This window comes from Grammomys surdaster, unplaced genomic scaffold, assembly GCF_004785775.1.
Source record: "Grammomys surdaster isolate TR1022 unplaced genomic scaffold, NIH_TR_1.0 126187, whole genome shotgun sequence".
In the NCBI taxonomy this organism is placed as follows: domain Eukaryota; kingdom Metazoa; phylum Chordata; class Mammalia; order Rodentia; family Muridae; genus Grammomys; species Grammomys surdaster.
Window position 1 is genome coordinate 5,429,334 of NW_021620993.1, and position 13,778 is coordinate 5,443,111.

General features: G+C 41.2%; 1 protein-coding gene across 2 annotated transcripts in view; it reads right to left on the reverse strand.

Annotated features, from left to right (window-relative positions):
* Fam193a (family with sequence similarity 193 member A) overlaps window positions 1-13,778 on the reverse strand; it is an 81,045-nt gene that overhangs the window by 46,276 nt on the left and 20,991 nt on the right. For both annotated transcript variants that reach the window (XM_028758085.1, XM_028758084.1), the window contains exons 5-9: window positions 12,350-12,474; window positions 6,962-7,109; window positions 4,025-4,102; window positions 3,152-3,264; window positions 2,795-3,037 (exon numbers count right to left, since the gene is read on the reverse strand). In XM_028758085.1, the coding sequence (XP_028613918.1) occupies window positions 2,795-3,037; window positions 3,152-3,264; window positions 4,025-4,102; window positions 6,962-7,109; window positions 12,350-12,474 (707 nt within the window). The remainder of the gene's footprint in view (window positions 1-2,794; window positions 3,038-3,151; window positions 3,265-4,024; window positions 4,103-6,961; window positions 7,110-12,349; window positions 12,475-13,778) is intronic.

A 13,778-nucleotide genomic window follows, 5' to 3' on the forward strand; every position in this document is an offset into this window, starting at 1 on the left:
ACACACACACACACACACACACACACACACACACACACACACACACACACACACACAGGCCTGGATGAGTAATATCTGTGACATGGAGGATGGGAAAGCATGTCCCATAGCAGAAATTCTGAGGAAACCACAAAAACTTAAGAATTGGTAAGGCACTTTCATTTGGCCTGAAAAGTCCTGGAGTAAAAACGCCATTCCCAAGAAAATATAATTTTTATTAAAGTGTTAAGATACAGGAGGCAACTTCAGGTCTTCAGTGTTTGATTTTACAGACACCAAATTGTCAGAAAATATCCAGTTGACCAAACTGTTATGTATCAACACACTAATTATGCTTACTCCACTCAAGTCAGTTATTAACAATTAACTTCATCAATGTAAGGAGAAAATGACAAGTTCACTAAAAAAATGAAAACCAAAACTTAAGCAAAACTTCTGGATTTAGCCTGTGGAGGCCACTTTAAAATGTGACTTCCTAATACATGAGAAGAACTGCCATGCCTAACCCAGTACTATCTAAAACTTGCACCAGTCTGTCCTCTATCCTGGCATACAATGATCTCGAGAAGGTTAAAAATCCTCTTAGGTCTGAAAAAGAAAAGGCCCCAGGATTATCAAGCATATTGTACTTTCCTTTTTGTTTTGTTTGTTTTGTTGAGGGGTCTTTGTATACAGCCCTGGCTGTCCTAGAACTCACTATGTAGACTAGGCATTGAAGTCACAGAAATCTACCTGCCTCTGCCTCCTGAGTCTGGACACACTATACCAAAAACTAGTCTCACCAATAGAAGAAAAAAGCACCCACCAGCAAGAGTGTGTGTGTGTTGGCCAACACAGCATTCCTGCAGTGTTGTCACTGCCATAGTGTTAGCAATGGGGAAACTGATTCTGAAATGAAGTGACCAATTCATACCTGGCACACATGACAGCTGGAGGCTTCTTCACCCCAGGAAGACCCAGACTTTACTGCACTGCACTGCACTAACTAAAATGATGCTGCCATTTCGTCTGTTTAGAAAACAGTACCATGAACGACAATGTACACTAAGGGTCATATAGATTTTCAAGTCACAGAGGTTGATTACCTTAGTGGATTACCTTAGTGGAAGACACTAATCACAACTTGTTGGGGCCTAGAGTATTAAAGGACATGAGCTGCCCAGACCAACAGTGGGCAGTTTCCCCTAGGCAGAAGGGTCCTGTAGCACATGCTCCACTACTGATCCCACATCAGAGTCCACTATTGATATTAGCAGTTATGACAGTGAGTGGGACAGTTTTATACATTTGCATTACCTAACTTCAATTTTCAATGGATTCATCTGCCTGGTAAATTTCCATATGTCTCAGTTAGAAGCTGTATAACAGCTAGGGAAAATATCCTCAAAGTGCCTAAGGCCTGAGAGCACAAGCAGCAGAACTTTGACCATTAAAGAGTCAACAATGGACCTTAACCCAGGCTTTTAGAATTGTTTTGGATTTGGAGTTGGGGAAAAGACTCAGTGGTAAAGTAGTCGTTCAGCATGTATGAATCCCTGAATTCTATCCCCAGTACCATAAAAATTGAGACCTGAAAGACAAGGAGAAACTTTAAAAGGAAAACATAAGCAGCACCGTGACAAATGCAAGTGAGACGTGCGATGAGCATCTCTATCAGTTGGAAGAATCTGAGGATTAAGTGCAGCCAGATACAGTCAGCAATCCCTCAACATGAGCACCTCTGCAGGGCTAGTGATAGCTGCATATTCAACTGACTTCACTTAAAAAACCACATACGGGGGGAGCCTGGAAGGGATGGGGGCAACATTTGGGATGGAAAGGCGGGGACGGGGAGGAAGGGAAAAAAAGAAACTGCTCACGGCCCTGTGTGGTGGAATATGTACTCAGAAGGCAGAGGAAGGTGGATCTCTAATTTGAGGTTAGTCTGGTCTACGGAGTAAGTTCCAGGTCAGCCAGGATTACTTAGAAAAACCCTGTCTTGGGCTGGAGAGATGGCTCAGTGGTTAAGAGCACGGACCGCTCTTCCGGAGGTCCTGAGTTCAAATCCCAGCAACCACATGGTGGCTCACAACCATCCATAAAGAGATTGGATGCCCTCTTCTGGTGTGTCCGAAGACAGCTACAGTGCATTCATAAATAAAATAAATAAATAAATCTTAAAAAAAAAAAAAAAAAGAAAAACCCTGGTCTTGAAACAAACAGAAAGAACAGAAAGAACAGAAAGAAAGAGAGACAGAGAGACAGAGAGAGAGAGAGAGAGAGAGAGAGAGAGAGAGAGAGAGAGAAGCAGCTATATACATCCATGTGCAAATTACCTTATGAAGCCTCTGCAAGCGACAGAGTCACAACTGAGTTTTCAGCCCCTTTGCTAATATGAAATGCACTGCTTTACAATGCAGGAACACAGAAAACACAAACTTTCAATTGCTTGCTAAAGTGATCTTCTGAGTTCTTAGCAAGACATGGAACAAGTATGAACACTGGGCTGACAATGAAGAGGATGAACAGCCACTGGCCACCTCAGACAGAATGAGAAGATGAGACAAGAACTGCGGAGACACTTCCCTGCATACCAACTGGCAATTATAAATTTACTGAATTTTTTTTTCAGGTAATAAAACAGCATCAGTTTGAGTTTACAAATTTTATGTTTTAACAGGTGCTTAACACACTGAAAAGTTTTTTTTCTTTTTTATAAAAAAGCACTGTAATGGTGATCGTATTTCTGTAGATTGATGCCTGTATTTCTTATTATTGGATAAATTTCTGAAACTATCATAAAGTTACAACTTACAAAGTTGGTGCAGAGCCACTGTCTGTGAGGATGAGTCTGGGATGTTGCTGAACTGTGATGGGAGAGCTGGAACCTGACCCTGAGCTTGCTGATGACACACTAGGTGGGCGCATCTCAGACAGATAGTCGGGAGCAGAGTCCACTTGGAGGGGTAGCTGGTGAGTGTGGATGTCATCAGTGACGGGGGTGTCCATGATACCACAAGTGAGGATGTGTGAGAGGCTGCAGTCATCACACGCACATCTGATCAAGAATTAAGGACAGTTATCAAGACAGCCAACTCTGAAGGTTGGGTTCAAACCGCTGCTTGTTTTAGCGTGGGGTGAAGACCAGCAGCACCCAGACAGCCCAGCTCACCTTCGCCTGTAGTTGCAGTTGGGGCAGTCAGGCATGCTCAACCGAGATGACAACATGTGCCTCCTGGTATCTGTGAAGTTGTTCTCGCCAGTAACCACTTTCTTATTAGTTAACTAGAGGAAATTTATCAAACAGGGGCTTAAATTTGTAAGATACTTTCCCCATTTTAACTATAACAGTAATTATTTACAAGAGGCCCACTTTTTGCAGATGGACAAAACAAAAACAAGGCAGTAGCAAGGAATCTGCAGGTAGGGTTAGCCGAATGAGCAAAACATCAGGAACCTTCCTCTTGATGTTCTGATCTCCACTAGATACATACTATATGTATGTTTCAGATAACCAGAACGTGTGTCTGCTGCACACACCAAGCTTACTCAGTCTGCTCTGGTGCTCAGTACTTGTTAGACACGTCTCCACTGGAGAAGGCTGTACCTGAGAGCTATATAGCAAGTAATACCCAAACTCAACTGACAAGTAGGCATTCAGATTTCAAGGCTGGAAGGGTGTACCAAAACCCAACAGAACCCTTTGGCACACTCAGGCAAGGGGCTCTGTCTTAGCCCATTGGTAGGAGGGAGCTCAACTTCAATCTGATGCAACTGGCTAACTGGCACCAACAAGAAGTTCAGGGAATAAAGGTCCTTGTACCAGTTCTCACAACTCCTACCGAGATTATTCTTTTCAAACATGTATATGGAAGACTAAGAAACAGTTAATCCAATCAGTTTATCTGAAAGTTAAATCACTATGTCTAATGACATTTATGATGTCAATGGTCTTCATTGGTATCCTGTAACAGAAAGCATGCCTAGATACTAAGGTGACACTTGTTCTGGACAGTCATTTACATGCCTCTCCTGTCTATCTTACCTGTTCTTCAATTAATCTCCTTTGCTTAAAAATCTCCCAATCTTCTGTTAACATGCGCTGTTTGGTTTTCATTGTCATCTAGAAAGGAAATACAAAAACAAACATAGAAATAAAAACAAAAAATCCTTAGTAACAACTACACAGAATAGTCTCGAGGAAGATTCTTTTAAATGATAAAGTCAAAACAGGAGTGCAATACAAAACAATGAACTATATACAGAACAATGAGCTATCACATTCAGCCTACCACCTAACACTGAAGAATATTATCATAAGTACTTTCCTAACATGGAAAAAACCTCAGGAGCTCCTGACCTCAGAGGTCAGGGTGCATTCTGTGCAGAAGAAAGTAAATAGTTACTCTCCTGTACTTGATAGGCCACAAGCCTGGTTGGGGACTCCTGGAGCTGGTCTGTTCCACCCATGTGCAAGACCTTCCTAGTCCTGAGAACACTAGCCCTGAGAACACTGGTACTATTATCCTTCATCTATATGTAATGTCAACAATAACAACAGCCAGGCAGTGGTGGCACATGCCTTTAATCACAGCACTTGGGAGGCAGAGGCAGGCAGACTTCTGAGTTCAAGGCCAGCCAGGTCTATAGAGTGAGTTCCAGGGCAGCCAGGACTACACAGGAAAACTCTGTTTCGGAAAAAAAAACAAAAAACAAAAAACAAACAAACAAAAAAACAACAACCAATAATGTATTATTTTATGTGTATGAGTGTTTAGCCAGCATGTATGTCTGTGTACCACATGCATGCTTGGTACCCATAAACACCAGAAGAGTGTGTTAGATTGCCTGGGACTGGGGTTATAAATGGCTTTAAGTTGTCATGTGGATAATAGGAATTGAACCTGGGTCCTCTGAAAAAGCAGCTAATGCTGTCAACTGCTGAGACATCTCTCCAGCCACCTACAGTCATTAACAGGCAGAGTTTTCACAAGTTCTTGACTGTCCGCACAAGGTTCATGTGCTGAAGACTTGTTTCTCAATAAAGTAACATTGGAAGGTGAAGGAACCTTCTAAGAGGTGGCTTCCAGAAGTCAGATCACTGGGGCATAACCAGGAAACGCAACATTAGAACCTCAAACCCGTTCTCTCTGCTTTCTGGAGCCCTAAGGACGTCCTCTATCATGACCTCCAGCCATATGCTGTGCCACCACAAAAGCACAGCAAAAGTCAAGGGAATCATAGACTGGAGCCTCTTCCCTTTAAGCTGGTTATTTAAGCCACAAGACTATTAACACTAGCACTCAAGAAGAAGAGAAAAGAAAAGAGGATCACAAGTTTACAGCTAGCATGGACTGTGGAGTGAGACCTGTTACAAACTGTTGTACTCTCTCATTGTGATGGGAAACTGAGGAATGCTTTTTTGCTTTATTGTTTCAGACTACTAATGACTCAGACCCTCACTGCTTCTCCCTGACTTTGGTACCCTTAATAAACAGTCATGTTCAGATTCTATGAATGTTCTCTGCAGAGCTCACACTGTTCATAGTGCACTACAGTCTGCTTTATCAAAACTATATATAAAAAATACAAAACTTTATTTAAGAGTCTGTAAAAAGTAGAAAAGTTCATGTAAAATTAAATATCATTTATGTGATTCTTTTATTGTCACAGTAAAAAGCTGACCCTGTAGTTAGCTGTCAGGGACTTCCATAGGATCCTGGAAGACAGATCCCCAGAAAGAAATTAGCTTCTACTGTGGCCCCTCCGACTCCAGGACCCAGATCTCTTTGCTGCCAGAACAGCAGGGTTCAGAAAGCAGATTGTTAAACACACAGGGCTCAGAGGGAGGATAGCTACTGCCTCCTTTTCTGTGGCTACCTCTGCACAACTGGGCTGCTAGCTATCTGTAGGATCAGGAACTGATTCTTGAGGCTGTAAAGGGGATAGCTGTAACTGAGTCCCCAGTAATATCACAGGTGTTAGCTTGGCTATTCTCACACTCCTCCCTCCCCTAATCAAAAGGTAGACCTTGCAGCTAACTAATCAGTTATAGTGTCAGCCTCCCAAACTGCAATCTATTGTTCAACTCAAGAAGAGCCAACCTCCTCACTCAGCTGGAGAGTACATCTGTCTATAAGGCCAAACAAAAAGATAATAGCTCAACCCCAAACAATTGCTCTTATCTGTTTATAAACTGTCTTGCACACACAACTGGGCTGCCATTTCTCCTTTATTATTCTTTATATCAATCTCTTTAAAACAGAACCTTTAGCTGGGCAGTGGTGGTGCACGCCTTTAATCCCAGCACTTGGGAGGCAGAGGCAGGAGGATTTCTGAGTTCGAGGCCAGCCTGGTCTACAGAGTGAGTTCCAGGACAGCCAGGGCTATACAGAGAAATCCTGTCTCAAAAAAAAATCAAAAAACAAAACAAACAAACAAAAAGCCCCAAAACCTTTAAAACTTAAAGCTGCTCTTCCTTGGCTTCATCAGAAACTCTAGAAAGGAAAAAGCGTTGAATGAATGGCAGAAATATCATCTTAACAACATGTCTGGTGTCCCCTGAGATAGAGTGGCCACTTAGTATACCCATTTCAGGTCCATCTTCAGAAGGTATATCCCACTTGTCCTGCTATCCTCTGCCCTTATAAGCTACCTGTATGTCTGTCATCTACTGGTCAGTACTGGATGAAGAGAGAATAGGCTCTGAATAATATCATGATTGATAAATGGCTGCTGGACCTGAAAGGCCTGGTAACTTCCCATGGTCCTCTATCAGGACACAGAGACAGTGGATATGATCTTGTTGAATACCCGATTGTTGCTGCCACACAATAACAGTCAGATCAGAGGTCTGTGATGTTGCATGATTTTCACCAGGGCATACCAAAAGGCTCTGCTGGGAGCTCTGCAATTCAGATGGTAGCTAGCAACTAGCACAGAGGCCCCAGAGTACAGGCTGTGTCACAAGGGCAGTATTTACCTGCTCATCCACATAGGCATCGATCCTCTTCTGACACTCCAGCCACTCCTCAGCAACTTTGCGCAACTCTTCCTCAGAACGCTGGTACCTCTGCAGCAAGGTGCTGTACATGTCTTCACTGCAGGTATCATGTGTGGTGGTTCCTAGCCTAGAAGGGAGAAGGCCTATCACAAAGGAAGAGTCCAGAAGTTCCGGGCCAGACATAAGAATCTTAACTGCCTGTTGCTATTGTCTAACTTTATCATAAAACATATCACAGCAAGTCTTAAAGATTATATATAGACTCTGAACAGGACCACATATAAAGGAGATGTTCAAATAAATAACAGCACCTGCTGAAAGAAACTAGCAGGAATCCTAAAAATACTAAGGCTACAACATATGGTGCTGTATACACATTTCTTTTTAATATACACTGACCCAGAGAAAACAAAATGTTTAATGACAAATACAAAACATACAAATCTTACAATTATACATATATGTTCTTATGTGGAAATGCATTCATGCTTTAAAAGGTATGACCAGGGGGCTGGAGAAATAGCTCAGCAGTTACACCGACTGTTCAGAGGTCCCGAGTTCAATTCCCAGCAACTACATGGTGGCTCACAACCATCTGTAATGAGATTCAATGCTCTTTTCTGGTGTGTCTGAAGACAGCTACAGTGTACTCATACATATAAAATTAATTAATTAATTAATCAAAAGTATCACCAAAGCATGTTTAAAAATATGTTGTAAATAAACACAGGAAATATATGTGTAAGAAACACAAAATTGTTTGCAGTGCCTACCACTTCATGATTCTGTCTATAACAACTTAGTGATTTAATAATGAAGAGGAGAAAAAAAATCTTTTTTTTTTTTTTTTCAAAAAAATTTCACAGGTAAGAATGGACAGAAATAGTTGTCAAAGTCTTTTCCTTTCACTTTGTCAGGGTGGGTCATTTGTGGACACTGTACCAACAGGGCATTCCTAGTAAATCTACTGGTTACAAAGGCTACCTGGCACAGTTGATCATCTAAGCTCTGTACCAATGCCTGATATCACCCTAGGTCTCAAGTTGTATGTTGCAGCCCTGAAAGAAAGTCTTCTGCTGATTCCTACTGCTGCCAGCTTTGTCCTTTATTGAACTGATTCTATTCTTAAATATAAACCCCAATTCCCATGTGTGATGCTTTGAATGAGAACTGTCCCCCATAATCTAGGGTATCTGAACACTTGGTCTCTGTTGGTGGTGCTGTTTGGGAAAGTTTAGGAAGCACAGTTTGACTGGAGAAATTATGCCATTGATTTTGAGATTAGAAGCCTCATTCCACTTCCAATTTGTTCTCTCTGCTTTGTGATCATGGCTAAGGCATGAGCTTTCAGCTTCCTGTTTCTACTGCCATGCTTTCTCACCAAAATGGACTCCTGTCTCTGGAACTATAAGCCCAAATAAACACTTCCCTCTATAAGTTGCCTTAGTTATCGTGTTTTTTTTCCCCCCTACAGCAACAGAAAAACAATTAAGACACCACGAACTTCCATCCTGCCTTTCTTCCCAAGTATTCTTCCTCCATATCTACCTATTTCAAGCTATAAATACAGAACATCTAAACCAAGGAGAGTGGAACTGACAGGGACCCTGAAGATTGCCTTGGTGGTAGGATGAGGTGGCCAGAGCATTCTCAACGCACCTCTACAGGAATCCTAAGATACTAAGGCTACAACAAATGGAGCCATATACACAATTCTTATATTAAGAACAAACGGCCTGATTCTTTAATTGGTAACTTGCCAGGAAAATGGGTCAAGGCAGGAGCTGAACTCAGAGAAAAGACTCTCAAAGGACAAGGGGAAAAGAGAACTTCTGTTTGAAAACATGAAAATATTTTGTAATTATTAACTGTAAATACTGTGAATTAATGTTACTGAATCATAACTTAAAATGGTAAATTATATATATTTATCAAAAATTTTAGGGGGCTGGTGAGATGGCTCAGTGGTTAAGTGTACTGACTGGTCTTCCGGAGGTCATAAGTTCAAATCCCAGCAACCACATGGTGGCTCACAACCATCTGTAATGAGATCTGATGCCCTCTTATGGGGTGTCTGAAGACAGCTACAGTGTATTTACATGCAATAAATAAATTTAAAAAAAAATTAAATCAATCAAATGGTAAATTGTAATTTTAAATCAAGTGAAATGGCACTAAATTGAATGTAAAATGTACTGTATAGTATGTAAATATATCCCAATAAAGTGGCCAATAAAACAAGTGGTTTTCTTATGTTTTGTCTTTAACTATTATGGTTTGGCTCTGAAATGTCTCCCAAAAGTTCCTGTGTTGAAGCCTTAGTTCCCAGAACAGCATTTCAGAGGCAGGGCTTTGGGCATTCAGGGGGAGGGGGAGCTCTGACCTCAGAGCTTTCTAGGCTATGTAACAGGAACTGGTGGAAACCTGATGCACTTTATTTCTGAATCCTTTCTCTGCTTGGCAGTTACCACAAGGTGAACATCTTTCCTTTGCCAAGTACTTCTGTGGTGGTCTAAACTTTATGAAATGGGGAGCCTCCTTGTAAGTTCCTATCGGCAGCATTTAGTCTGTGTTAGAAAGCTAGCAACGATAAACTAAGTTTCTCTAAATAAGGATGACCTTGTTCTATCACTTTGGTCTCTTTGGCTTGCGATAAGACCTCTTACTGAACCAGGACTTCAACAATTCACAATAATTGGCTGGCAGACCCTCATTTACCTGTCACCTTCCCAGTAATGGAAGTTCTAAGAACATACAGCCATGGCTTACTTTTATGTAAATACAAAGGTCTCAAACTCAGGTCCTTATGCTTGTACAACAAGACCTCTTACCCAGTGACACCCTCCTAACCCCAGTTACGGTATTTTTTTTTTTTTTTAATGGGTCTTACCATGAAAATCCTGACTGCCCTGAAACTCCCTAACTCCCTATGCAGATCATATTGGCCTCTAAAATAATTTGTTAACAAGAACAATAAAAAAAGACATTAAATAAACCTGTGCTGGCCACAGGCCGTTTGTCATGTCATAATCTATTAAGCTACATGTATGCATTGCACAGTTCACATCTCTATTTTACTTTATTAACTTTTTGCCTACCTCCTTTCGAGATAGGGTCCCTCTACAAAGCCCTGGCTGTCTTTGAATTCACAGAGATCCAGCTACTTGTGCCTTCCAAATACTGAGATTAAAGTTATAAGCCACCACACCCAGCTGACTTTATAAGTTTTTGTAAGTTAAATGAGCCTACTACAACTATGTATTTCATTAGTAATTTTTGGCAAAACTTTTTATGAGTTGCTAAATATAGATCTGTATACTAAAAATTCAAGTATAGACTATTCTTAGATTTGACAAGTAAGTCTGTGGTGAGACACAAAGGAACAGCATTTTCTGGACCGACTAGGACTCCTTAGAAGGCATACTGCTTTCCCTCTTTCCTATACCTCATTTCCTACACTTGAGAGTAATAGGGAGTGAACACTCTAAACTAGGATACACTTACTCTTTGGAATCTGACTGTAATTCCTAATGAGAAGAATATAATGAACATGGGAGCAGAAAAGAAATCACTTCTGTCAGCCACTGGAGATCAAATAGATGACTGATACATCAAACCCAATACTTGCCAAGAAAAAAAGCAAAGGGCAGGTACCAAGACTTATTCTAGCCCCACAGGAGGCTTTGGATAAATGTGATCCTCAGAACTTGGACAAAAGTACTTTCTTCATGTTAACTCTGGCTTCCTTTCCTGTCACAAGGATCAGAGTCAGAAATTCCCATTGTAACATACCTCCAGAAGTATACTGTGTGGTTTTAATTTTTGAAATTTTATATATATACGTGTGTGTATGTGTGTGTGTGTGCGCGCACGCGTATCATCTTTTCAATGTGATTTTACATGTGTGGTGTGTATGTGTGTGGTGTGTGTGCAGTGTGCATGATAATGGGTGTTTCATGCACAAATGTGCCATAGCGCGCATGCAGAAACCAAGAACAACATTCAGGAGGAAGTCTTCTCTCCTTGCATCATGTGAGACCTGGAGATCAAACTCAAACTCAGGCTTGATAGCAAGTGCCTTTACCTGCTGAAACATCTTGACCACCCTGTATCGAACGCTTTTAAATAGTGGGCATGGAAAGAATGGCTGTGAAACAAACTGAGGCAGAGCAAAACTGGTAAAACCCTGCAAAACGCATACCAATTCTGCACAATACTTTATCCTGATTTCCTTGTGTTATTCTCTCTGACCAACTGCTTCAGAACTGGTTCTTTCTCTAAGAGTGACATTTAGTAGGGCAAAATAAAAGTAGCTGCTGTTACTATGTACCTACTTGGTGACAATGCACTATGTGGTTAACAGACAAGAAACAAAATCAAATAGAGATGATACTGAGGTAGCTAATTGCGATTCAACTCTACGGAGTACTTCATCTACTGATGAAAAAGAGGCTGGCTACAGGACAAACACACTCATACTTCAAACCTCCATTTAGCATAGTTCACTCCAAAAGATGCCCACTAGAGAGTCCTGTACTTGTGTACTGTCTTGGCAACAGTAGAGACTCTCCTGGTGAGAAGTGACATAGGCATTCTATACTAGGATAAACCTAGAAGAAAACGCATACCTAATTCCAAGGGAGTCTAAGGTACTCTGAGATCCATGTTCTTCCTCCTCCTCAACCTCCCTTTACCACAATGTTAAGAATCCTACCAGGATCTATGACTGAATCAAGGCTTGTCAAGGTAAAGCAATGTGTGCCAAAGCCTTTACCCGTTTATGAAGTACTATAGTGTTATGTTTTATATGGTATTATGACTTGTTATTTAAAATTTCAGGGCTGGAGAGATGGCTCAGCAGTTAAGAGCATTGACTGCTCTTCCAGAAGACCTGAGTTCAATTCCCAGCAACCACATGGTGGCTTACAACCATCTGCAATGGTTGTAATGTCCGAAGAAAGCAATGGTGAATATATTGAATGAATGAATGAAAGAAAGAAATTTCAACTGGGAGCTGAAAAAATGGCTCAGCAGTAAACAGCACTGGTTGTTCTTTCAGAGGATGCAATTTTGGTTCCAACACCAACATGATGGCCGGTAACTAGGGGATCCAATCCCCTCTTCTGGCCTCCCTAGGCATTGTAGCATGTGATACACAAACATGCATGCAAGCAAAACATTAATATACATGTAATAAATTATAATTAAACAAAAGTTTAGTTGTATTATATCTTAGGGTTTCTGTCCACTGTCTTTTTCCCTATGTCCTGTCATTTTTCCTATAAGGACTTCAATGTATGGTGATCTATAGCCACATGTACATACACAAAATTACAGCAATAGAGAATCTAAGTTAAGACAAAATACCTGATCTGAGACACCAGTGCTGGCAGGTTGCTCTGGAGAAGTGGCTCTGAAAAGACCAGATTTTCAAACAGATGTTTGTTATGCAGTTCCCATGTCACCTGGAACTTTTTCAAATGTTCATTTTCCTAGTTTAAAAAAAAACAACAAAGACAACAGGAGAGGTAGTGAGTGGATGAAACTATAAAACAATACCCTCCCACCCCCCAGCCCCAATGTCCTGCCATCTTCTACACAGGCCTAGAACATTCTGCTTCTGAAGAGTCACTGCTTCCTGCCTATGTCAAAACACATCAATCAAACCAGAATACTAACATGAGAAATATGAGTTAGTACCTCACTGCCTTCTAAGTAACCCCTACCTACCCCCAACCCTAGACATGGGTGGCAGGTGGGTGAGATTTAAATATGACAGAAGGAAAAAACAAAACCCAAGACTGGAGATATGGCTCATCTAGTCAAGGTGCTTCATGGTAACCTGGCGAACTAAGCACAATTTCTGGAACCCACATGGCAAGAATCAGCTTGTACAACTTGTCCTCTTAACTTCCAGAAGTATGCATATACAAATATATAAAACATTTTTTAAAAAGAAAAATGAATTTGAGTCAGGACAATAAGTTTCTTGCCTGTCTTTGTGAAAGCTCATTCAGATAGCTGCAGATATATTCTCCACTGGAGACACTTTAGACAAGGCAAGAGCTTTTCTTTTCCTAAGGAACATGAGCAAGCTCCTCAGGCGCTATAGACAGCAAGCAGCCTGCGTGCCCACCGTAGTGTCACTCTGGTGCATCCATGCTCTCTGACTCCTCTGATGTGCCTCACTTCTTTGTCTTTTTGGGGCACATACTACAGAGCTCAGGATTCCATTACTTTTCTCTAATTTACCAATTTTCTTTTCAGTCTTTTACTGTTTGTCTATTAAACTTTTTGCCTCCTTTCTCTTTGCTTTGCACTACTAAAGTTTAACAGTAGGTTTGAACATGCTTCACAAGCCCATTACACTGATCTACATACCCAGACCCTTTTTTGTTTGACGTAAAGTTTCTCTATGTACCTACATTGGCCACTAACTGAAGATCCTCCAGCCTCTGCACACTAAGTGCTGAAATTGTTTTTTGCTTTTTTTTTTTGAGACAGGGTTTCTCTGTGTAGTCCTGGCTGTCCTGGAACTCACTCTGTAGACCAGGCTGGCCTTGAACTCAGAAATCTGCCTGCCTCTGCCTCTCAAGTGCTGGGATTAAAGGCGTGCACCACCACTGCCCGGCTAAGTGCTGGAATCGAAGGCAGGGTGTATGTGTGTGTGTGTGGGGGGGGGGGGGTAGAGTTGCAAGGAGGGAAGAGAGTAGGAAAGCTTATGTGTTTCTGAGTTTATTTTGCCACAAGCTGAGATGACTCTTTTCCATCATCTTAACCCTGACTGAATTTAAAC